Raw genomic sequence first — 25,647 nt, forward strand, 5'->3', positions numbered from 1 at the left:
CGGGCGGGGGGAGCACCATCCCAGGAACATATCAATGATGGGCGCTCCCACGGCATCCTACCTCCTGTCAAGGCCCTGCCGCCTTCCTCCTGGGTCCCACCGAGCCCCTGCTGCCATTCTGGAGTAGAGTAACACCCGTCATCCTAAACCCCCATCTTTTCTAAGAAACAGAGAAAAGGCCAGGCCCAGTGATGGAGCCAAGAGAGTGGAGGGATATTTGGCCTCTGCTGGCAGTCTGGCAGGGCTAAAAGCCGACCTGCTTTTTGGAGGAAGGGCGCTTACAGGATGAGCCAAACTCTAGACCTTCTCTTTCTGGTATAATTAGGCCAAGTAAAGCCTCATAGTGACATGAAGCCGCTCGCCAAGATGTCGGGTAAGACTGGTTTTTGAAGAAGGCTGAGGTGTGTGAGCAGAGGTGAGGTGGGCAGGGCCGGCCGGCCCCGGGGGTACGGTTTACTGGGAGGGCGCAGCCGCTATTCTGAAGCATGCATCTGTGTTTCAGAAAGTCGTAGGGGAATGCGGCTGCCAAGAGATAACGCTGATTCCATGCCACCGCCCTAAAACAGAATTGCTTCAGAATATTCTGAAAGACTGAGACTTGAAAGGAATGGAGGCTGCAGAAAAAGCTCAAGCACATCGTTACAACAGTTTTAAGAAAGCAATTCATCTAAGCCATGCGAGCACTGGGTGCAGCAGCTGCGAGGAGAAGAACGAAAACCAAAGAGTCATTTTAAATGTGCAGTATCCGTTCTGTGGAGACCCAGGGTTCCCTACGTGGCAGTTTGGGTTTTTTGTTGCTGTTGTTGTTTTTTGGCGTTTTGGGGGTCTTGCCTGTTTGTTTGCTTTCCTTTTATCATTTCTTTGGGGGCAATTATCCCCTGCTCTGAGGAGGTGGCTACGCCAGCTGTGGAGGACTCCCTCCAGTGGCAAAAACTCACATTGCTCTCACTTCATGCAGAGGGCCAGGGCTGGCCACCATGCTGCTGTCTGTCTCTGTCTCTGTCTCTGTCTCTCTCTGCCACCCAAGAGCTCAAACTGTCAGGCTGTCAGACAGAGAGAGGCCTTGGCCACTGTCCTGGCCCAGGGTCCTGGAGTCGGCTTCTAAGCCTGAGCCAGGACCAACCTGGAAAGCTGCCGGAGAGGTGACGTGAGAAAAGTTCAGTTGGTCACAAAGCTCACCGAGCGCTTACGTGGGGGCGGGGGTCTAGAATGCGGGCATGGTGGCACTAAATGCACGGATGCTGCACCTTTAAAACGTGAAAATAAAATAGTCACAAAACAACCACCTCCACATCTAAGTCCGGCGTACTTAAACAAAAAATGGAAAAACAGCATATATATTATATATATGTGTGTCATATATATATATACGTCTGAAAAAGTTTAGTCAGTTACTTTATGACAAATAACAGAAGGAAATAAGCATGCCTGTTAGTTCTCTCTCTAAACTCCAGTTGAAGGGACACTTGGGGTAATTACGATGGTAAATTCAATCTGGAGAAGAACATTTCAAAAATATCATTTTCTGAAAGCTATCTCTATCTTCTGAAACCTTTTCAACAGTATGTTGAAAGATAGATGGAAACTAGTTTTAAATATTTCATTTTGGTTGAAAAAATATAAGGTTTTCGTTTTGCAACTGTAAGCTCATTCCCCGATGGTAATTCCTCTACCAACGAGAAAACCCCTGCTCTAGCCATTGGGGTCTTGGGCTTCCTTCCCACTGAAGCCTCTCTTTTTCTGGAGTGGTTCTCCTGTTACCCCAAATCATGACACCAAAGGCCGAAGAGCCTTCTCTAGCTGTGGGCCCGAATGCTCTAGCGGGTACATGAAGCATTCTGCAAACACCCTGTGGGCTTGCCGGAGGTACTTTCCTTAGAACCAACGCGCTGGCCAAGAGCTACTTAGGAAAGAGATTGCACTGACCACCAGCTGGAGGGACAACTTGGTCAAGCAGTTTCATGCTGGTTTTCTTCCAGATTTTCTTTATCACAGCTCGGAGCTCTTCATTAGCTTGTTCCAGGTTCCCTGAATCCAGAAAGCAAGAGGGGAAGACAAACCTTGGTGTCTCTTTGGCAGCTCTCCTGTCTGTTCCCACCAAGGCTGCCTCCCCCCAGCCTGGCCTGGAGCACAGCCCTCAGTGGGGCAGGGATCCCCTCTCCCCAGGGCTCTCCAGTAGGGGTCGCAGGCAAATGGTGTGCAAGCCTTGTACCGGGCAGGCACTCCACAGTGGGAACAGCCATGTTTTATTCCGGAATTCAAGGTCTAGGCAGTATGATCCATCCTGCCCTCCCACAGCTAAGACCCCCTCCCCCCCACACACACTTCCCACTGCCTCCAGCCAGAACGCCTTCTCCTTCTCTGCTGCCTGTTCCAAACCCTGCCTCCATCCTTGAAGATCAGACTAAATTTCACCCAAATGAGACTCTCTCAATTCCTACTGCACATACTGGTCAGTACCACAGAATCCTGGTCTTTCATTATATGGGCTGATGCCTGTCTCTTCTACTGACCTGTCAGTACCTAAGACTACCCTGCCTTCTGCATTGCTCGGTGATGCTGGCCGGGACCAGCTATGAGTGAGCACCCTGCAAGGGGTACCTGGGAGCTTGGAGAGACCGGCTTTGTGGAGAGGTTCGCCTAGCACCCGGGGGCCGCTAGCAAACAGCTGTCTGCTGACTCCAGGCACGCCTTGCCGGCCACTCTTCCTTCTGGGCCAAGGGTGCCAGCAGTTGGCTCCTTCCTGGCCTTCACCTTTCCACCTCCTGGTCACTCCTCAACTTGCTTTCTGTTCCATTTCTGAAGTCACCACCGAGCCAACGCCAATGGCCATGCTTCAGGGCTGGGTGTGGCCGCGAAGACCACTCCCCAGGTCTCAGCTGGGGAGAAGTGGCTTCGAACAGCCCGCAAGTGCCAGCTATGTGCCCATACCACAGAGGGGCTCCTGCAGGCCTCCTCTCATCTCATCCGCAGGACTTCTGATGGGGGTGTATTTCTTTCAATAGAGGGTGAGGCTACAGCTCAGCATAGTGGAGTCCCTCTCTGAGCGTCACACAGTAGGAAGGGACAGCTGGAGTGAGCGTGTTCATAATGGTCCTGTCTCTGCCCTAACCTCCTATTTCTCCTGCTCTGTAGTAAGCAGTGGCAGAGGCAGAGGTCACCTCAAAACTCTTGGGGACAAAATGAAGCATAAAGGCAGGCAGAAGGGATGGGGACAGCAGGAACAGCCAGCTGGCCCGGCACTCACCACCCCTTCCCCTGGGAAGGCCCAGACAGGAGAACCCAAGGTGGGGTAGGGTAGGGCATCCCTCCCTCGTGTACCACCTGTCCTGTCCCGGAGAGGCTCACCTTCTGTCTTGATTTTAAGAGCCGTTCGAACCAAAGCAAACAGGGTTGCGTTAAACATGACTGTCCCATCACTGTTGAGAGGCATGTTCATGGCAACAAGTCTCTGTAAACAGAAGGAAGTTTCTCAACAGAAGGCTAATGATGGAGATGACCATGTCCCTTTACGGTGTTTATTCTCTGTTAATCCCTCACCTCTTTCCAGTCAACAACTCTTTTTTTTTTTTTTTTTTTTAAGTTTTATTAAAGAGAGAGAGAGAGAACAAGCCAGGGAGGGGAAGAGAGAGAAAGGGGGACAGAGGATCCAAAGTGGGCTGCACGCTGACAGCAGAGAGTCTGATGTGAGGATCAAACTCAGGAACCCTGAGATCATGACCTGGGCTGAAGCTGGATGCTCAACTGACTGAGCCACCCAGTTGCTCTTCAATTCAACAACTCTTGGGGCACTTGGGTGGCTCCGTTGCTTAAGCGTCCGACTTCAGCTCAGGTCATGATCTCACGGTTCATGGGTTCGAGCCCTGAGTCGGGCTCTGTGCTGACAGCTAGCTCAGAGCCTGGAGACTGTCTTTGGATTCTGTGTCTCCCTCTTTCTCTGACCCTCCCCTGCTTATGCTGTCTCTCTCTCTCTCTCTCAAAAATAAATAAAACCTTACAAAAATTTTAAAAAATTCAACAACTCTTTGGGGAAGCACCCACCATCTAGGGGAACCCTGAGCTGATACAGATCAAACTTTATTGTGAAATGTAAATGTTGGCACTAAATGGTGTGCTTTGCTTGTTTTTAACCTCTACTATTTAATCACTTCACTGTTCAAGTATTTTCTCCCCTTCTACTAAGCAGCCATCCCTGAGTCCTGGGGCTGGGCCTCCATTTAGGACATGTCTTTAACGCTGTCACAAGGGATGAAACGATATACAACGTACAACCATCCAGGCACAGGGCATGGGACTTGGGTCCTCACTGTCCCTAACACAGGAGTGTCCTTCAGGGAACCCTGCCTGGTGGAATCGTCATGTAGCATTTCCTATGAGTCCATGCGGTGGCTCTGTCTGGTCTTCCAGAGAAGGACCCCCACTTCCTGCTTCTCTTCCTGCTCCTGTCCCTCAAACACAAGCACTGAGAGCTGGGGAGGGAACTTGAGTGAGTGACACCTTCTCTGGGCCCCAGTTACCTCCCTGTAAATGCAAGCAACACACCCAGCTGGGATTAAGGGAAACCACGGATGCTATGGTTCCAGGGGGTGCCTGGCACATGGTCAGAGCTGAGTTAGGTGCTACGTGTAATTGTTAATAGTTCCTAACTTCTTGCTTTGGGCTGGCAAGGCATCCTAAGCAATTTGTAACACCTTTTCTCTTCCCTATTAACAGCCTGGAATCTTGTGTTCATATGGCTCATCCTACCTAAATTTCTAGTCCTGTTACCAACCACGTCTGTCTCCAAAACTAGCACCAGCAGCCAGGAAAGCCAGCATGTACATTCGCTTTTCACAGCAAGTTCCTGAATCAGCAAAATGGACCACTTTGTGGCTCAAGGATACTTAGATCCTTTATGTAAAAAGGTGTCTGGAAACATAAACACAAAATGATAGCCATGAGCTCAGCCCATCTTGTTCTTGGAAAGCAGAAAAGAGGCTGATGCTGGAAAATTTATGAAGAAAAGTCATCTTCTGTGGCTTATTCTCTGTACCTACATCTGGAGTCCAGGCTACAGAGAGACAAACACATTGGCAAAGATCCCAAGGACTTGCCTATGGGGGTTTCTGGACTTTCAGGGCAGAGAACAAGGAGTTTTTCTCCAAAGATTTCTTTGAAAGCCTAAAATACAATATAGACCCTACTCTGTTACCACGGCTTCTGTCTAGAGCTGGCCCCGCAACCCCAGAGCAGTAACAGCCCTGACCCTAGGATCACGTTGGACCCATGGGGAAAGGGCCTGTTGTATGGATTGGCTGGATTTCTAGGGGCAGAGCTGCAACTTCTGTCTCCTTCAGAAAGGAGAATTCTCTTCTGTTGCTACTGCTACACCGACTCAAAGGGGTCCCCTGTGAGCTCTACGGAGGGAGAACAAATCTCAGCTGGGGCTCACAGACAGCATAGTCTGGTGTGAAAACTACAGGGACAGGGCGGAGGATCTGGACCCATCCCTGAGAGGCCACTGATGACACATGGCTCACGGGGACAGGCGCTCCGGCAGCAGAGGGGCACGCCACCACGTTCACGGTCACTCCAGCGAGGAAATGTTTAGGGCATCAAGTCTTCTCCATTCTACTTCCTAAGCAGAGCTTAGGACGGCCATGCCCTCCTCTACCCCACCCCCACCGCCCTCACTCTGGCTCCTGTCACTTCACAAGGAGACTCCAGCAGGTCTCAGGGTGGTCGCCTGCCCCGGTTTACTCCCCCATCGCTGAGAGGCGACTTCCCACCACAAAAGTCTACCCATGCTTCTTTCCCGGGACTCGGCATAGCCTGAAAGTCTCCTAGAGCTACACTCGGCTTGTGCCCACACTCCTCTGCCACTTTCTCCTACATTCCAGCCACACCAGGGACTCTCTGTTTGCCAACCTGGTGACCATTCTCCTGCCTCTGCATCTGAGCTCTCTGTGTTCCCTCTCTGCAATGCCCTTCCTGCTCCCACAAACTCCTGCTTCTCTCCTCCTGGACCTGACACAAATGTCACCTCCCCTCGCCCCCCCACACCCAGTGACAAATTACTTAATTCCCTTCCTATTCTTACGGTTGCTGACAGGGTGTCCTAAGAGTTACAAATACGATAGCTCCTCGGGACAGGAACCACATATTATTTATCTGTGTCCCCAGCACACTTGGTGGAATGTCACTTAATGTTTGTTGAATGAAGCAGGGAGTCCTTGCAGAGAGGCCATCAGACACGCAGACAGGACACTTACCTTACAGGCTACTCTGTGTGGGCATAGCTTCCCAAACCCCAGGGGAGGCTGGATACGGCGGAGCAGGGTGACCACATCAAGGTGCTTGATCCTTCCCCTGGAGACAAAGTAGAGCAGGAGGTCCAGGGGAGCGCTGGCCAGCCTGAGCTCTCAGCCCATCCCACCTTCCACAGAAGTCACAGCCAACATTCCAGAAACAGCCCACACGAGTCACACGGAACCCTTTTCAACTTACTTTGCCTCAGGGTCGTATTCTGACCATATTCTTTTGAATTCATCTAAATGGTGAGGCCCCAGAATAGACCAGTCCCGGGTCAGATAATCAAAGTTGTCCATGATGACAGCCACAAACAGGTTGATGATCTGAGGAAGCAAATCAGAGCAGAGAAACTTCAGCTGTAGTGGAACGGGTAGGCTTGGACCCTAGTAAGGGCCTCCTAAATATAAGGGTCATGAAACATTTGGAACCCATTTCTCTAAGAGACACAGTAAAAACTTCTTTATGGAAAATGTTTAAGAAAAAGGCAGGCTTCCAGCTTTCCACAGTGACTCCGGTATAGTCCCAGGGGTGGGGCAGGGGGCTGTATTATCCGGCCTTTTTGAAGCACACTGAAGTTTTCCAGTTTCATTGCCACCAAATAACTCACACTGTTAAGTTACTGCTACATGCGGTAGCTTTGAAACTTTTATAAAGACACCAGCAGTCCTAAGAAGCTTAGTGACTGTCCCAAGCCTGTTAGTGAACCCCAAACCCCTGTTCACAACAAAGGTGCTGGCCACACGCCTAGCTAGGCAAAACCTCCTACTGCCTAATGAAGGCTAGAGTGCTCGTCAACATAAAAGACGCCACAGCAGAGGCGCCTGGCTGGCTTGGCCGGTTATGTGTCCGACTTCGGCTCAGGTCACGATCTCGTGGTTCATGGGTTCAAGCCCCACATCGGGCTCTGTGCTGACAGCTCAGAGCCTGGAGCCTGCTTCGTGGATTCTGTGCCCCTCCCCCGCTAGTGCTCTGTCTCTCTCTCAAAAATAAATAAAACATTTAAAAAAAACACAAAAAACAAAAATGACCCCACAGCAATTTGGTGGGACAATATCCATGATCTGATTCCCAAATGCTACACAAGCACCTGTCCTCTGGGGAAGGGAGCACTCGTGATCACCCACCAGAAACGCGCAGAGCATGTAAAAACTGATGAAGTAAACAATGGCGAAGTTGCTGCCACACGTGTACTCCTCCCCGGGGCTGTAGTCGGACTCGGGGTCACAGAGCTTCCCCGGGAGGCAGGCCAGCATGATCTCCTGCCAGGCCTCCCCTGTGGCACACCTGGTTTAGATGAGCAAAAGAAAGGGCTTCAGCAGAGGAAGGAACCTGAAGCTTAGACCTTTACAAGATTGTTAAGAATTGTTTTTAAAACAAAAAGTTTTAAGTAGAGCAAATCTAAGTCATGTGGGAGAGAGGCCTGTTTGTATTAGTGAAAATTCCTAAATTAAAATTCCTACTTATTTTCAAACTCAACCTCTCTGAGTCCACAGAGGCCCTGCTACAGCTCCCTCTGATTTAAAACAATAATTTGAGGGGCTGCCTGGGTGGCTGCATCAGGTAAGCATCTGATTTTGGCTCGGGTCATGACCTGATGGTTCCTGGGTTTGAGCCCCGTGTCAGGCTCTGCTCGTTCTCTCTCTCTCTCTCTCTCATGCTCTCTCTCTTTCTCAAAAATAAAAACATTAAAAAATAAGAAATAATTTGATACTTGCACATTGATTCTTTTTGTAGAGATGTTCGTTTCTGTCTTTAAACACTCATGGTCCAATCTTTAAATAATTATTAATAATGTTTTAATGACCTAACACCTGACTTGATTAGATACTCATTCAATTTTGTTGAAAGCAAAGAACTGGAAACCACCCAACTGGCAAATGACTTGCTAGTCAATCACTAGAATCATCAGAAAGTACCCGTATAATTTCTAGAAAGTTCTCTCACTTCAAAGCACCTTCTTTACAAAGTCAGTTCACTGGGGTTACAAATAATCCTATAAAATCTGAAAGTCCACATCTTGGATGTTCCCCGTTGGCTGTGCAAAAGCCTTTCTGTTCCTGCTAAATTTCATGGTTGTGTTTAGGCGCATGCTCTTATGCGTTAGCATATATCCTGTCATTTTCCTGGTGGCCTTAGGAGACCTACTAACCTACAAAGGGATAAGCCTTAAGCCAGCCCCGGTCTGAATGACCACAGCCATTTTCACCATCCAGCAAAGTTCCTCTGTGACTGAAATGCCAGTGCCTCTGTTCAAGAATTCAGAACAAATACAAAAAACCACCCTGATGAACCAGGAAAGGCCCCCACAGAACGCATGTCCGGTGTCACACTAGAGCCTGGAGCTAGAGAGACATGTGCCCTCACGGGACGCAGTCACCTGAAGAGCAGCAGCACCGCCTGGGGAAATGTCTGGAAATTGTTGTTCCTGTTGATCTGGTTGTTATCTCTCATAGCAACCTTCCCAAACATCTAGGTGGAGAAATTAGGGAAATATTTTGTCAAACAAAAAAACCCAATAACCACCCCCGCCCCGAAAAAAAAAAACTACCCACAAAACATATTCCATACGTGAATTTAGAACTAACACAAGTTCGATCAACACCCACCAGGGCTTTCTCATGGTGCTTGGGCACGTCAGTCTCTCAACAAACACGTGCCCGGCAGGGTGCTAACCGCTGGTGGCATGGTGCTTAAGTCAGGCACACCCTCATGTCAGGGAGTAACCACCAGGAAACCAGACAGAGCGCCCCACCCAAGGACAGCTGGGATGATCCAGATGGACAAGGAAGCACATGGCATATCTGAGGCCAGGGGCTGGGGTCAGGGAAGGCCTCTGGAGCAGTGACATTTAGGCCCTGAACTGAAGGAAAAGTGGAAGCTGGTCAGGTGACAAGGAAGCAGTGTCTGTGAGGGAGCGGAGGCAACACAGCCCGGGAACTCCAGGAAATGAAAAGCACATGAGTGTGCGCAGACAAGCGTGGGGCCGGTGAGCTGCAGAAAGGAGGGCGGCCTCTACCTTAAGGCCAGGAGAAGTCAGTTGTGGGACTAGTAGAAGCAGGCCAGTTTAGAGGAGCGTGGTGCCCGGCAGAGCCTCCCGAGTGCCCCGGTGATGGAACGTGCAATACGCAGCTCGCGGTTCTCTGAAACCACTCTCGTTTTGTAGGAGGACATCAGGTCATAAAGACCCTTCAGGGCACACAGCGTCCCGTGCTGACTTGCAGGTGCTCAAGTATGTCGACTCTTCGTTCATAACTCCCAATAAGATCCCTAGCAAACCGCCAAGGTTCCTATGCCTTCGGATAAGTAAGCACAGCCACCTCTCTGCTCTGGAGTCCCCCCACCTCTTTGACACTCACATCCCCCCTTATCTGAAAGACAGCATCCAAACCAGCAGAGAATGTGGCGGAGATCCCTCCCCAAGGGGTCTAGCAGGCTGCTCTCCACCTCCCTCTCCTCCTGGAGGCTGCATCTACCCCACTGGGGCTCAGCAGGGAACGAAGCCCCAAGCCCTTTCCTCCACGCCAGGATAAGTGGGGAACAATCATGCAGTGCCCCAGCCTTAGTCACAGAAAGGCCTGGTTTCATGCTTCTTTTTAAAGGTGGGGGAGAGTGCTACCGAGGCCAAATAAGGGTTCCAGTTCAGGCCCAGCCACAGCATGTGGGAACACTTGGTCTCAAGTAAGAATCTCACTTGCTTGTGATAAAACCTAACTTTCCAGACTATAAACAGACGTCTGTATCACTAAATATCTTCTTAGTAACATCAGTACAGAAACTAGAACAATTACAGCTTCTTTTAAGAGCTGCATTTCCTGTTGCTAAACCAACTGTGGCTTTTCTCAATCAGTTGAGTCTCCCAAGACTCAGATTGGGGGTGAGGAGTACTATTAAACCCAGCCTTCCTTGGCACATCCCGACCTCCCCTCCTCTCCTGAGCCTGGCTCTCCTGGCACAGGCACTTTCCCACAGAGCTACATCCTTCTCATCTCCACATCTCGTCAGTAGCCAAGGCATTTGGCTGGAAAATCATGACCCTGTCTTTCCATTCTATCTGGCCAAGGCAATCTTGCCACAGATCTGGGGCTACCCAGAGAAGGGGACGCTGGGGGAAAGCGGCTGGTGCTTACCTGCATGCCGATAACAGCGTAGATGAAAAACAGCATGGCTATGAGCAGGGCAACATAGGGCAGTGCCTGGAAGAGAGGAAGCACTTGGCTCACTGCCAGCCTCATGCACCCCTATGACTGCCCAGGGGCAGAATGAAGACCCAACACAGGGCCACATGCTTCTCTTTTCCGGGTTATGTTGAAAGGATACTAACAGTGAAAAAGGACTTTTTAAACCCCAGCCCAGCCCAATAATTTCAGTCCTGAGTATACCATCCATGCATATGCCTAGTGTTACGAAGCTACAGGAAGTGCCTTCCACCATCATTAACAGTGTACCCTGATCATACATAGTGTCAACACAGACACATCGCCCTCACGATAACGTTTGCGTTGTCATTAGATTCTTTTGTGAAATTACCGTAAGTGATCAAACCATTCCAGAACACTGGATGTTTAGATTGCTTCCACTTTCTTTTGTGGACATGTTTGGGGTGGGAGTGAGGGGCTATTGTAGATCACATTGCAGAGGAATACCTTTATGCAAAATCACCTGCATCTGCTCAAGTATTCCCTTAAGGGGAGGTCTTAGGAATGAAACTGCTGGGGCAGAGAAGAACCACTTTCTGGATGTTGCTATAGAAAGCAAGATATCTTTCTTAAAATGAACACTTCCTGAAAGAACCAGAGTTGGGGGTTGGGTCAGGGAAGAAAGAGGAGTTGGCTGGGTGGTTGCCAAACCTGAGTTCTCCTTAGGAACATTAAATACAAGTATATGTCTCATGTCCTTCAGTCCATGATCCTCACCTGCTATTTTATGTCATGTTGTGTGACAGGAGATGTCTGTGCACGTGGCACACCTCCAAGGCAGCGGCCAGGTTGTTGAACGTAATGCCAGGTGCACATTACGCATTACAGAAAGCATCTGCTTTCCCTTTCACCAAAAAAAAAGGTCATCAGCAAGCCAGGGACTACAAAGCTCTCTAGCATGTGCAAGCTCTGGATCTGTGACTGTTGACTGCTGATCAGAGCCCCACAGGTTAGTTCTAGGCTCCCCTCACCACACCTATATGTGATGGCTTCCTAGATTACTGAGTCTTTCAGAATTCTGCTGGCACTGTTTCTCAGTTTTTGTGAACTACTACCCTGTGAAATGAATTTATCTACAGCAACCAAATCTTTACAAAGGAAAACTTTAATAATTTCTTTAAATGCAAGGATGACATTATTGCATGAAACTATTCTATTTTTGTAGCAGTTCATTCTCAGGCTTTGGTACTTCATATTAATAACAAGCATCTGAGATTTTGTCCCTTACCAAGACCAAGGCTCCCGTGAGGCCCCACTTGCTCTCTCTCAGAGCTGCATTCCTGCCTCTTCCTACAACCTCATTTCCCCTGCCAGGATTTGGGATTTTCCTTCTTTGAGTTTTTAGATCTACCCCCTTCTCCAGATGCCATCCCTTCCCTTTATGCGTTAAAATCCTACCCACAGCAGAAAAATGTACCTGGGATGTGAACCAGTGTTACTTGTCAACCCATTTATTTCTTTCAAATTAAAGATAGTCAAACAAAAACCTAAAGGTTCATGATGCGCTTTCTAGTGTTTGTACATAGCTACAAATACTCTACCTAAATGAAACTTTTAAAGAAGAATCTGTACCCTGTCCCCAGTTAATTCCATCTAGAAGACTAAAATATCTGGGATGGAGTACTAGAAAGTACTGGAGAAGCTGGTACCTAGTTCAGGAATAGACTAGAACCAGCCTGCACCAGTCTGGAAAGTCAGATGACAAGGGAGGCTTGGCTTATATCCAAATGTCCTCAATGCTCTGATCTTTCCAGGCACTGGGTAACGCATTGATTGGTGATGGTGCACTGGCCCAGGTGAAGGGGTCTCTCATTTGTGCCTAGACCAGCCAACAGATGGGACTGTGGCAGCTCGGAGACGCTGTCCTGGCAGGAGGCTGTTAGGTCTGCAGGGGTCACCTGGGGCCTGCCCTCTCTCAGATGTCACCATCCACCACTGGGGATCCCCAGGAGGACTGAAGGGCTTCGAGGCTCCCCATCTCTATCAGTCTTAGAAACGTTACCTCTTCTCAGCTGTGGGTCCTTGCTACCTTCTATTTCCTTTTAGCAAGTGATCCTGTTTGATTCACCAAGGCCGGCTGGGTCAGGTGCCTCCCTCATTCCACACCTTCTAGTGACTTAGGGGTCCCAGTGGCCATGCAGAAGGGAGTCTGGGTCCTTCATGACAGAGGACACTCACTGGTTCATATGTGGTCTTCAAGAGCAACAGAGAAGCCCCCTGTGGGGCTCTTACCTGAAAGGACTTTATAAAAGTCCACAGCAGCGTCCGGATGCCTTCCCCCCTGCTGAGAAGCTTCACCAACCGCATCACTCGGAAAAGACGGAAAAAGGTGATGGAGATTCTATTGCTCTCTTCAGAGTTCTGAAGGGTTATCATGGAGAGGTCAAACCCAATGCAAAGTAGAACATGCAACACTTTCAGAAAAACAGCAACAGGTGCAAACAAAGGTGACAGAGGTAAGAGTTGAAGATGTGTTTCTAGGGCCTTTTCACCTTAAAAAGCATGATATGAAAGGAAAAGTTACATGCTAACAACACAGGGCTTGGAAAACCGCGTCCACACAGCACATGCATGTCCACGTGGTCTAGTGTGTTAAGAGGAGAACGCCGGGCTGGTCAAGAGTACTGGACACTGATGATGAATGCAAACCACTGCAGACACTGTTCTGGAAGGACAATCATGGAGAATACAGAAACACTAGTGGAAAACTCAGCATGGTCAAGGAAAAGGCCCAGCCCCGGGGGGACTCATCACTGATCTTACCCCGGGTGTAGCGGTTGGGACAGGGACATTGTCACTTTCAGTTGGCTTTAAGAAATCAAAGATTGAACATGTATTAATGAACGGAAAGGAAGCAGTGGTTCAGAAGGATGGGCCCCTCCCCTCTTTATAACAATGTGTGGTTAATGTCTTAGGACTATGCAGCTGCTCCCTCCCTGAGAAGATGCCAGGGGCTCTGCCTGGACCTGGACTTGAGGGTGGGTAGCCTTAGACGCAGGCTCAGCCATGCTATTTCTTAATTCACATCCCAGGACACGATGCTCCAACGTGGGTGTGCATCCAGTGAAAGAGAACACAGAAGGACCTCAGTTGTCCCCAAAGACAGAAATGCCTGGTGGGACCCTGCATCTCAAGGACAGGCTAGTTCTCTTTGCTGAGGCTGGGTTGTGGGTCCGGGGAATGAACTGATCTGCAGCAGGCCACCCCTAACCCCAAGGAATAGAATGAGGCTACCAGATGGGGCAAACAGAGTGGCACCTGCCTGTGGTCCACATACCTCCTGGGCCACATGCCTGGGCAGGGTGTCTGACAGGGCCCTTGTGGCGGGGCTGCTGAGGAGGTGGGCAAATCAAGTCAGTGTGAGTGGGAGAGGGGCTTCAATGCCCAGCGTACAGCCAAGATTGCTGTCAGAGAGGAGAGCGCTCAGCCCCGTGTGACGCCCGGGAAGGAGCAGCGTGGGAGCAGCCTGCCCTGAGCTTCTACTTCCACCTTCCCTTGAGGAGGGCCGGCTCCACAGAAGCAGCTGGTCTGCCTGGAAACTGGCAAAGGAATGAGCCTCTTCTGGCTGGGGACCCAGGACTGCTGAGTGCTCCCCAGGGTTTCTGGGGAGACTTCTGCATGGTGTGTCCGCATGGTTAAGGGACGTATGCACACGCACAGATGTGCACACAAATCTGAGGGGCTCTCCTCCCTCAGGATACAGGGAAAGTAAGGGCTCCATTCTGGAATCTCACACTTATTAACAGCTGCCTCCTGAGACCAAACATAAAATTCACAGAAAACAAAGAGTTGGAGCATGTCACATCACAACTGAAATTCAGCAATGTGATGACAAACCCAGGACTGACAGGCTCTGAAAGGGTGAAAAGGGGGTCCCTGATTCACCCCGATGCTCAGAATGCAAACTCTCCAATGGCACTGTCCAAGCCCCTGCCACGGTTTTTATTTTCCTCTTTTCTCTCACCTCAAGACAAAGCACATCCCCTAAAAGGGACAGATGATGGTTTTTAACTTCTGACTTTAGCAAATGAAGGAATTCGTTTTCCAAACCTCTGTCTCCCAACCCCATCTCCCTAAAGGCTGTGAGCACAAGGCCTGGGTCCCACCCATGCAGCTGGAGTGCGAAGGCATGAGTCTGAGGCTGTGTGTGCACATGCACCCCTCTGCTTGCCTGTGCTCAAGGGGACCAGGGTATGAGACAGAGCACTCTACAGTTACACTTTCGAAATGTCTGACCTGTAAGAATAAGAGGCCTATGGGTCAGGGAACATGTTCTTTGGCTACGATCTGGCCGCAGCCCCTTCTCCCTGTCTTCCCCATCCCGTTCCATGTCAGATGACCTTTCACCGCCCCCTTCCCCCTCATGATGTGGGCAAGTCAGCAGCCAAACTGACTTTTGAGGGGCACCTCTCTTCCCCAACTGATATCTTTGAAGTGTGACAAATCTTGGACTATGAACTTGAAACCCTGGAACTTCTTGAAGAAAAAAAAAAAAAAGGAAGAAAAAGAGGAGAACGAGACAGCATTTGTGGAGGACACATCAGCACAACATGCAGAAAGGAAGGAGCCAACAAACAGCACAGCAATCCACGTGCACCCCCAGTGCGGCCTGCGACACCTTCTCCTGCGCTCAGCGCCACGCTAGCTGGGGGCCACAGGTGCAGGGGAGGACGCTGCTGGTCGCACCAGGGGACGGTGCAAGTTGCCAAAATATCTTATGGAGCGGAAGGACCCTGAAGATGGCTTTGTACAAACTACAGATGCAGCCAGATGCTAAGGGCGGGAGGCTTTCACCCTAGGCTGCACATTCCAACTACCTGGGGGTCTTTGACAGAATCTGCTGCCTGGGTTCCACCCCAAAGATTCTTACAGAACTGGGCTGGGGTGTGCCAGGGCGTTAGGAGTTTTAAAAGCTCCCATGTGACTCTAAGGCTCTGCTAGAGCGGGGAACGGCAGCCCTGGGCTGAGGCAAAGTCGGGCACTCTTCAGATGGTCACCCATACCAGCAAAGTCCTTTTCCACATGGATTGGCCATAGAGAGTGGGGCCCCTGGAAAAGCCCACTTAGGCTGTTACCACTGAGCAGTGGGTTTTCGTGGAGTTGATGAGGGCTCAGTACTCTAGCAATGCAAATAGGTTAGACTGCATCCCTGTGTTCCCCACGGGGTGAGGGGGAGGCCTGGAAACACAGCAGGCTGTGAAGGGTGTGGCGGGAGCATGGGTGAGCCGATGCTCTGTGCCATCCCAGGATCAACGACAGGATGCTCGCAGAGGCTGAAACTGGAAAAGAGCTCACTCCCCAGGTAGTTTTCCAAAACCAGATACCAGGGCTGCATGGTTGGTCCTCATAGAGGGGACTGCAGCGCCATCTCCGGGCTTGGGCTAGAGGCCTGGGCAGCTCCTTCCAACTCTGAGGTGCCCCTGTCTTCAGTTGGGAACCCCATGGGGAGACTGCCCTCAGCCCCAGGAGGCCAAACGATATGCCAGGGTCCAGAAAGATCCTTAGATCCCTGAGGCTCCCTGCTATTCCTTCTGGCACCTTCACACAGGAAGGCCATTGAAAGGCTGTCAAGAGGCAGGGCCGGGGCCCACCCCTAGCAACAAGCCCTGAGTCTCCCAAGTGCAACCAAAGGCCAGTCTGCACTTGCTATATTAACTCCCCTCTTTTCCTGGTAAGGTTGAGATGATGTGGTTTTCTAGTTCAGACGGGAAGCAAACCAGCACCCCAGAACCAGTTAACTCGAGGCATCCTGGAGAACCCACTCTTTGCAGGGGGAGGAGAGAGCTTCCCTCTGGCTCCTTCTGACTCACATGGAACTCTTTAGGGAGAGGTAGCTTCTGTACACAGAACTGTTCACAGTTCTGAGACTGTGAAACCTGTGACCTGGTCCCTGGAAAAGGGCTGGCTTCTGGAATGGAGGGCTGAACAACCAACCAGAAGCTGAGCACAGCTGTTGGTCATCTGGTCCAAACTGGGTACCTGACAGGTCAGGGACAACTCTTGGGTCCCTGGGAGTGAGCTCCCTGCTGACTTTTCACATGCTCTTCAGTAAGTAAGTACAAGGCAGTCGTGGCTTCTGCACAGATATTTTGCCTCCCCGGCAATAACAACGGTGGGAAAAGACTCAGTGTGAGGAACAGCCACTGCCTGGGTTAGGGAGAATGGGGTGCTCACTCATTTCCCCGTTCAGGGAACCAACAGGCATCTGAGGGGGAGCCAAAGCGAGCCTAACAGTTGCCATCTGACATTTTAGCAGCTTGGTGATGTTATGACCAGATGTGATAAAGACAAGTCTGTGAGAGCCATCAGACCATGATCAGAGCAGGGTAGGCATGTGGGGCGGGGGCAGCAGGAGAGGGCTGGATGAGCATCAAGCAGGACAACAGAAAGGGCCATCCAAAATGTTTCTGCAAACAGTACCAACGCAAGTTAGATTTCTCATTTGCAGGCCAGATCAATCATTCTTGAGGACTACATTGGCAAGTCACAGAGCCAAGCGTGACTGACCGAGATGGCCCAAGCCCAGACCCCAGGTGGAGACTGGACACAGGGGATGGGAAACAATTTAGATGACCGCAACCCGTAATAAATAGCACACCCCGTGAAACTCAGTGAAAACCATAGGTGGGGAAGCCAAAAACAAGTATACAGTCTTTAGAGTGCTTTTGCTTTAACAACATCACCGTATATATGTTTATATATACTTGCCGCTACAATTTTCTAAAAATAAAACCAACATGAAAATCAATTAGGCAACAGAAAAGGAAGATCAATAGAGGTTGGGGGAGAGAGCACAGCAAGTTAAATATTGCAAAAAATGATGACTTATTGCAGCTAAAAACAGCCAACATGGACCAAGGCTATTGAAGCTGGCTGGCCCAGGATCTTGGAAGATAAGGCCAGCAAGGGGTACGGTATGCGTTGGTCCACTGGGGAACTAGGCATGCGCAGGAGAGGGTGATGTAGGAATTCCCAACCCCACCCAGACAGTTATACCACCAGGGGTTGAGGACATCCAGTATCTTTTATCTTTGTGTCTGTGACCCGTGTGTACGTGCCCAGGACATGTGTGGGGAGAGACTGAATAAATGAGAAGGTGGCCTTGATCATTCGCTGTGCAATGCATCCCAGGACAGAACTGCTGACATCTCCCAAGGGGTTCTACCAGGGTGGACAACTGGCATGGCCACCAGCTGAGGGAGGTGTTGTCTCGGGCTATATCTGGCTGCAGGAAAGTCACCGACTAGAAAACAGTAGGAGGATGTTCACCAGTGTGATTTTGAAAGTCCAACTGAGTGCCAGAAATGGGCCCAGTGAAAGGGTGTTTTGTGCAGGCACCCCAAAGTCAAGTGCTAACTAGAAAATCCAGTGTGGGTTCTTGTACCCCTGCAGCTTTCCTGACCGATAAAACACAAAGGAGGACATATGTGAGACACCAACGAGCAAGGCTGGGCCAGAGGGGATGGGCGTGGTGCACTCCTACCCCCAGCATACGGAAGGGCAGCCAGGAAGCTGGGCACGTGCTGTCGACTGAGGCCACCAGCGCCACACCCTGCCAGCCAGCAGGTGGTTGAGACACTGGAGAGCTGGTTTGTTGGCTCAGCCAATGAGCCCTGGCCACATCCTGGTACCCAGAAACTATGTAGTTATGCTCACTGCGTGCACATCACTTTGAGCACAGAGCACTCCAGGGAGACCTGCTGAATCTGTAGCTTATTCTGTTTTCATCTCCATTATAGGCCATCTCTGACTTACATAAGGGTCTGTTCCAGAACTTTCATGTAAGCATACTTTGATGAAGGTTGTAAGTGCTTTACATCAGGAGACAGTTAAGCAGGCAGATGCCTGGTCATAAATTCCAGAGAGAGCCCCTGGCAGCCCAGTTAGGGTCCTGCTGTTCTGCCATTAGCATTAGATTATTTTACAACCGAGCATAATTTACACATTATGAATGACAATTTTATAGCTGAGTTATGGAATATTTCACATAAAGTGGAATTTACCTAAATTTACGGAGGTTGGTAGGCGTGTATCTTCCTAAGTCTAGTAAAATACCACTTTAATGCCCTGTCGTGGCATGGATTTGGGTGTTGTGAGACTTAAATCACACTCTCAGGGACCTGTCTTACAATCCATTTCACTTATCGGTCCATGGAAAATCTACAATTGGATAATAGCCTGTATCTCCCTAGTGTGTTAGGTTTTATAGCAGGTATTTTCACAAATATTCATATCATGTTATCATCCCAACATACCTATGAAGCTGGAAGGGCACATATCATCACCCCAGTGGATCCATAGGGGAACTGAGGCCCCAGGTCCAGCAAGTCAGTTTTGAACCAGGACCAGGGCTGTCAGGCCTGAGGAGTGCCGGGCCAGCAGCTGTCTCATTGTTCTGTGCTCCAGGATTAGCTTGGCCCCAAAGCAGTGGCATTCACAGGGACTGCCACTATTTGATACAGGCTGTGTGGACACCAGGATGGGCCGTACAACCCTGCAGATGTCAGCCAGGCAGAGCGAGGAGGCCTCTTCCCGGCCAGGGGTGAGGGAGGAGGGCTGCGCTGGCCACATGGAGCAGGAAGCCAACACCACACAGCAGGTCTACCCCATGCTCCGTTCCTCCCCACAACGGGCTCTACACAACAGGGGTACACACGCTGGACACCCACCAAGCCTCGCTGACGAACTGGGGGCAGGCCAGGAGAGCAGGGCCGTTTCTGCCTGCCTCACATCCTTCTGGCTTAGGCACGGGCTAGATGCAGGAGGAGCTGGAGGGAGGCAGTGCTCCCCTCGAAGGAGGGTTCTCAGGAAACTTCCTGAAGGGTGGGCTCGCTCCACCTATCTCACCACTAGCGCACTTGTTTCCTTTTTAAAGGGCTCCATCAAGTGCAACAGTGGAGAAGGGACACCCTCTCCCAATATACAGGAGGCCCTCCTTCCCTTGGTCCAGGGCAGGCTTCAATGTGCATCATCGTTTGGGGAGCTAAGATGAGGGGTGTTCCCCAGTGTCACAGTCACACTCGGTGGGTACACAAGGTACAGGTGAGGACACAGCAGCAGCAGCTGCCACGGGCTCATGGTGTGGCCGTGAAATTTACCTCCTGTGCCTTCACAGAACTGCTGTGGGTACCAGGGCACATGTGATGAACTCCATTTTGCAGCTGAAAAGACTGAGGCTCAAAGCAGTCAGGTGACCAGCCAAGGTCACACAGCTAGGGAGTGGTAATGTTCATATACTCGCATATATAACTCGCAGCCCTTAACATTTTAACAAGAACTTTTTTTTAAAAAAAGAATAATGTTTTAGTTCTAAAATGGCAATTCTACATTTACTTCTCTACTCTCTGATCGGAAGAGGGGTTTGGGTGAGGGAGGGGGGACTACAAAATGTTCTCTGTCTTTGAAAACTAGCATATGCCCAAATTTCTAAAGTGTAGGAAGACCCATGGATAGGGTTTCTAGGCTCCTGAGTGTTAGACTTAACAAAAACAATCACGTTACAGGACACAAAATTTGCTACTTACATTCACTTCAGTTATAGCAATATCAACGACGCTACCAACAACAATTAAGGCATCAAAAGTGTTCCATGCATCAGTGAAATAGTGCTGTTAGGGCAAGCATTCAGAAGCCACAGAGAGGAAGCACAACAGGAAAAAAGAAGAAAAGGACAGTGTTATAAAAAGGGAACATTCTGGCATTATGCCACCCGGCTACTTGAAAAATCACCCTAAAACAAACACACGTTACAGGTACATCACTTTGGGTGTTGCTGCTGACATAGCAAATAGAGACAATTAGAGACACCTGTCCTGCCCTGCCTACCAGTGAGGTGGGAAACGCTGCAGGAGTCAGCCCTCCAAAAGCTGATCTGTATCTGGAAAGGCCTAGGATAAAGCTCTACCCTCACAAGCCTCTTGTCCACGGCTCTCGTCAGAAATGCCTGGTTTTAGATCGAGTGAGGTTGGGACCTGTGACTTGTCCAGGTGATGCCAGTGCAGGGCAGGGAGCAGAATGTGCACAGACAGAGAGAGAACAAGGAGGCGGGCGGCCACGGCGGGCGTATACTCACGTCGGCTTCGCTGAGGGCCACGTCTATAATGCTGCCGATTACGATGAGGGAGTCAAACGTGTTCCAGGCGTCACTAAAGTACCCCTGGACAGAGCAGGCAGGGGGCAGACGTTTGTGAGCACGTAGGAACGAAACGCCACACGGATCATATGGGGACATATCCGAGGCCCCATGGCACCCATGGCAACCAGCTGGGGTGGGAGAGCCAAAGGGAGGCAACAGTAGCATCCACTGGTGGAAAGGGACACATGATGGGGTGCACCTACATGTGTGAGAGAGGGCGCGTGCACACACACATTCACACGTGCACGCACGCACAGCGCAGACCCACGGCCCTGGGCAGCACCAGACAAGTAAGAGGGTCTGCAGGGTGGGGGGCAGAGGGGCAGCACCTGGAAATCCTGCCCCTGCCCCTGGGATCACAACTTCAAACCTTTCTAAGATTTCAGCTCTTACACAGAGGGGTCAGCAGGCCCTCCCCCTGATCCTTCCATGGGGTCCCCAATCACACCACATCCTTCTCTTCTCCCAGCTAAAGAGCACTGTGACCAGGCATGTACACATTCTCCATTCTCTGCCCTTAAACCAGCAAACATTCCTGCTCCTCACCCGCCCAAGAATTACAGGTGTGCTCTGTCCTCACAGAGCTCTTGGGCACACGAGGACAGAGGCACAGTGATGCACACAGTCCAGGGCACAGAGCCGTGGCAGGGACACTCACTCTGGGCTGTGGGACAGAGGGCTGTGTAGAGAGCCATGGAGGTCTTACAAAAGAAAAGAGCAGTCAAGGGCGATGATGCACTAAGCATCCTACTGACCTCGATAACCCCCCTTAGCCCCAAGCTCTCCTCCTTCCCCTCTTCACCTACCAGGCCAAGAGGGCTCCTCGCCATCCCTCAAAACCACCAGAAGTTTCTTTTACTGCTCCTGATGCCTCTGAAATCCCAGCTCTGTCTACCCAAATCTACTTCAAGGTCAGACCAAATGCCAGCCCCTTGAAGGGACCTTTTCAGATCCTCCTGATACCCACTTCTGCCTCTCTGTCTCTTTCTGTCTCTGTCTCTCATGTCCTCATCACTGAATTTTGGGTCTTTGCAGGTCTATCCCCCTGAAAGCCCTCAGTGCTGACTCTTCCATCCCCTCCTCTACTAGTCCCACTATCTACCCCAGAGCCTTGAGCCTGCTGCTCAACACATCGCAGGGTCTCTTTCTTCCGTGGCTAGCAACCTATCATCATTTAGATCTCCATATCCTACAGCCATCGTGATGGTACAACATATCTATGAGCGTGGCTTATCAATCCGCCTATCTGTCCCCCTATGTATCTATGGTATACATTTTACATATTCCCTCTGTGGGCTTGCACATTGCATGCCCACTGCCTCTGGAAGACCTTGGACAGGGTGTGGGTGGGGGGTGAGCACTGGGCACAGAGGCTTCTGGTTGCAAGGTCAGCGGCTCTGTCTGCAAATCAACAGTGTCTTTTCAAGAAGTCAGGACATGTTTTGGAAATAAAAATTTTCAGGTCCAAATTACATAAAAAGGGACCAACCACGCTTGCAACTGGGTACACTTAGTGCAGATGAAGAAAACCAGAGCAGAAGGTACTTTGAAGTGTCAGGTTCCATGAACTCATGATCACATTCAGGCCCCAAAGAAGCCACTGCAGAGCCCCAGCCTTTGGTGACACAATAGAGAATGTGGACATGTTGGCCATCTTGATAACTGGAGAGGGGATGCTTATTCTAGTTACAGTTGATCACTCCAGGGCATTTATGGGAGAGCTGTAACACTGACTCATGGTTTGGCCTTTTAAAAGTTTCATCTTGAATAATGTAAGATTTTCCCACCCAATCATCATGACTTCTCACCCACTGCTCCCCTCTTTCCTCCCCTCCCCTGTCACACATTACCACATTGGCTGCTATCCTCCCAGACCCCCTTCTCAGGCCTCTAACAGGTAAAGGGAGTCGCTGACAACCTGTATGCACACATCTGATGGAACAAGTCTTTAGGAACACCGCATTTAGCATCTTCTAGCTTTTCGTCCCAATGCTGCGTGATTCTTGGCTGCCAGACAGGGGCAAGGCCAGCCCCTCTGAGGACCAGACTAGTGCCACTGAGCACACCGGTCACACTGGCGGGCCAGGAGACAGAGCTCGCACCTGGACCCAAAGGAGCACACAGCTTCTTCATGGACGAAGACCTCTTAACATACAAGGCAGCTGGGTCGGGGTACTGAGTGCTGCCCTGGGGGTGCCTGGATTGATCGAGTACTGGGTTCCCTTGTTCACGGGCAACAAAAAGGCATCTGACCGGCAGCCTGGCCACAGACTCTACTCAGGACTAGAGCCCATCCTGCCCTTCCTGGATTTAACAGCAAGTCCAAAGCTAAGGAGAGCATGCCGGTCATTCCCACCTCCTCTAGAGAGGGGCTGATGCCTCACTGAGACAGCCGTGTACTGCAACACTCAGGCTTCCAGGGTACAGAGAACAGCTGAAGACCCCGAGTTTCTCCTCCTCTCCTGTCCAGGCACACAACCAGCCTCTGCCCACTGCTGCACCCCACACACTGCTCCCCCCATTACAGCAGGCTGTTCATCCAAGGCCAAGGCCACCACCTACATACCAACTTTGGACTTTATTCCTAAGCAGTTCCTGCCTTGCTTTTCCAGAATTATCAGTACTTACCTCTGGGTCATTCCCATTGGCCTACACACTATTCTCTAACTGGCCCATTTGGTGCAACAGGGGCTTAACGTTGGGGGTGCTGGAATGTTTTGACCAGCTCATTAACTCTCTTCAGAAGATCCCTCACACTCACAAAACTGTGCCCATGTCCTAGAGGACTCCTGGACTGACGGTACACACCCCTGATCCAGGCAACAGGAGGCTTGAGCAGATGCAGGTGGCCACAGTCATGGGCTCTGACCCGGGGTTGTGCTAGGGGCTCAGGGGAGACAGAAAACACCAGGTGCTCTTACTCCCCACATCTGACTCCTTGTTTAGTAGCCCCCTATGTAATAAAGTCATAGTTGAGTGAGTCTCACTCAGTCTCCCACCTCTTCCCACCAAAGTCACTATAGAGTCTGGGGAGCCAAAAGGTGAGACCAGGGCTTCTGGCAGAGTGCCCATCCCCATGTCCTCTTCTCTTGGCCAAAAATGATAGAGTTTCCTGCCACTGAATGCCGAGGCCAGGGCCCCTCAAGTGGAACCACCAGGTTCTAGTACCCAGCTAGAGTAACTCTTATTTCTTGTTCAGCCCTACTGGCTGGAAAAGACCAAGCAAGTCAGCCCCATGCAATGGTATCTATTACTCAGAAACACTTGTGACTCAGAAATGTTAAATCATAAAGCAGAGCAATGTGGGCATTGGGGTCAGAACTTTCACCATCTCCAAGAGCTCTGTCCGTCAATGTCCATCTCCCTCCTGATGGCGGGCTCCTGCGGGAAAGCTGGACCCTCCAGCCCGGATATAGGCAGTCTCAGCACACACAGCATGGGGTTATGTTCGTGGAGCAGAAACAAGAGAAGCAGACCAAGTCCAGATTCCTTTTGCTGCCTGGAGCCTCTCTCGTCCACAGACCTGAAGGCGCCTACACAGATCGCTTGCTGTCGTGGTTTGCCAAGGCAGCCAGGTCATGCAGTGATTTCTGCCAGGGGCCGTTTGGGCAGTATTGGACCCAAGAGATAACCCATAGTACCAACTTTCAGTAGACACTGTGACTGGCCGCTCTTTAGCATAAGCCTTTCGAAAGGTCAGGTGGGGGCTTAAAGTAACACATTCACTTTTGGCCACTCTACCCTGATCAAATATCCGGTGACAGAAAAGACCCTGTGTACCACTAATGCCAAAAGCCTGCACCTACAGGCTTATCCACTTACTCCTTTCTTCATCCCACCAACCCTTATTGGGTGGCCAGCATGCAGCAGGCATTGCGTGACACATGGGAGACCTAGCCTATGACCTCAAGCCACTGCTCGGCAGCCAATGGATGATGATGATGCACTGTGAGCCTGAACCAGACACACTGGTGAAGGAAGAACAGACTGCGGCTGAGCTGGTGGGGAGGACATCACAGAGGAGCCAACATTTCAGACAGGCTTTGGAGAATAACCAGGCAAAAGAAGGGCTTCCAGATACAGAAGGATGTGCCATGGAAAGGTCTAGCTTGTTAGCAGTTGGGGGTGGGGAGTGTAGAAGGAAAGATAGGGAAAGCAACGAGAAACAAGGCAGAAGTACAAATGAGCCAGTGTCTGGTGAAAGACTTTGAACATGAGACTAAGAAAACTCTAAGGTTTTTTTCTCAGGCAGCAGGTGGCTGGTACCAGAGTTTCCCTGTGGGAGATGAACAGAGAGGGCTGAGGAGGGGAAGACGTTGCAGTCTAGGGAACTTGGGAAGGAGGGGCCTGGATGAGACGGAAGGGGCCCGTGAAGCCCTAGGCCATGTGCATTTGCCAGGTGAGAGGGGGACCAGGAGAGAACCAGGGGAAACCCTGACCTCGAAGACACAGGCTGAGCCCATGAAATCTGGCCCAAAGTCCTAGCTAAGGAGAAGGCTATTTGATCTCAAGGGATATTTGGCATTAGAATAAATCCCTAGCACAGATGTGGTCCCTGAGGAGCTGTAAAGACAGTATCAAATGTTCTTTCCAGGAGGTGGAGGATATCCTTGAAAATGATTGCTAAGGCTTTGACAGGAGCCCTTACTCCTGCCAGGGACCCTGGGGCAGGGAATGCTACCTTGGAGGGCTGGTGGCACCGGATGCCATCCTCCACGGTGTCGCAACTCTGCACTGCTGTAAGAGAATGACACCAAACCACTCTCTTCCCCCAAACCCAACTACCCTTTCCTTTTCCAAAGCCTAAGTGGCTAGGAGTATAAATTATACATTTCTGAGGTAGAACCAAGATCAAAATGCAGACCTGTGAACAAAGTGTCGCTGTTGGGGGAAGATCCTGCAGCCATGGCAGCTAACCTGGCTTCGGGCACATGCTGGACAGAGATGGGTGACATCAAGAAGCACAAAGGGGGGAGGGAGCTCAGCAAACTGGAAGTGCTCCTTACTTCCTGCAGGAGCCAGCAC

The 25,647-nt window shown here is 50.6% G+C and overlaps 1 protein-coding gene across 3 annotated transcripts in view; it reads right to left on the reverse strand.

Moving 5' to 3' along the window:
- The window catches only part of CACNA1D (calcium voltage-gated channel subunit alpha1 D), a 311,617-nt gene that overhangs the window by 27,489 nt on the left and 258,481 nt on the right, over window positions 1-25,647 (reverse strand). For 2 of the 3 annotated variants that reach the window (XM_077749464.1, XM_077749467.1), the window contains 10 exons: window positions 20,560-20,643; window positions 13,251-13,295; window positions 12,720-12,848; window positions 10,419-10,484; window positions 8,669-8,760; window positions 7,416-7,575; window positions 6,487-6,614; window positions 6,252-6,348; window positions 3,349-3,451; window positions 1,927-2,028 (listed from right to left, as the gene is read on the reverse strand). In XM_077749464.1, coding sequence (XP_077605590.1) covers window positions 1,927-2,028; window positions 3,349-3,451; window positions 6,252-6,348; window positions 6,487-6,614; window positions 7,416-7,575; window positions 8,669-8,760; window positions 10,419-10,484; window positions 12,720-12,848; window positions 13,251-13,295; window positions 20,560-20,643 — 1,006 coding nt within the window. The remainder of the gene's footprint in view (window positions 1-1,926; window positions 2,029-3,348; window positions 3,452-6,251; window positions 6,349-6,486; window positions 6,615-7,415; window positions 7,576-8,668; window positions 8,761-10,418; window positions 10,485-12,719; window positions 12,849-13,250; window positions 13,296-20,559; window positions 20,644-25,647) is intronic. The other variant, XM_077749470.1, reaches the window with a different exon arrangement.

This window comes from Crocuta crocuta, unplaced genomic scaffold (assembly GCF_008692635.1).
Source record: "Crocuta crocuta isolate KB4526 unplaced genomic scaffold, BGI_CrCroc_1.0 scaffold463, whole genome shotgun sequence".
Lineage (NCBI taxonomy): Eukaryota > Metazoa > Chordata > Mammalia > Carnivora > Hyaenidae > Crocuta > Crocuta crocuta.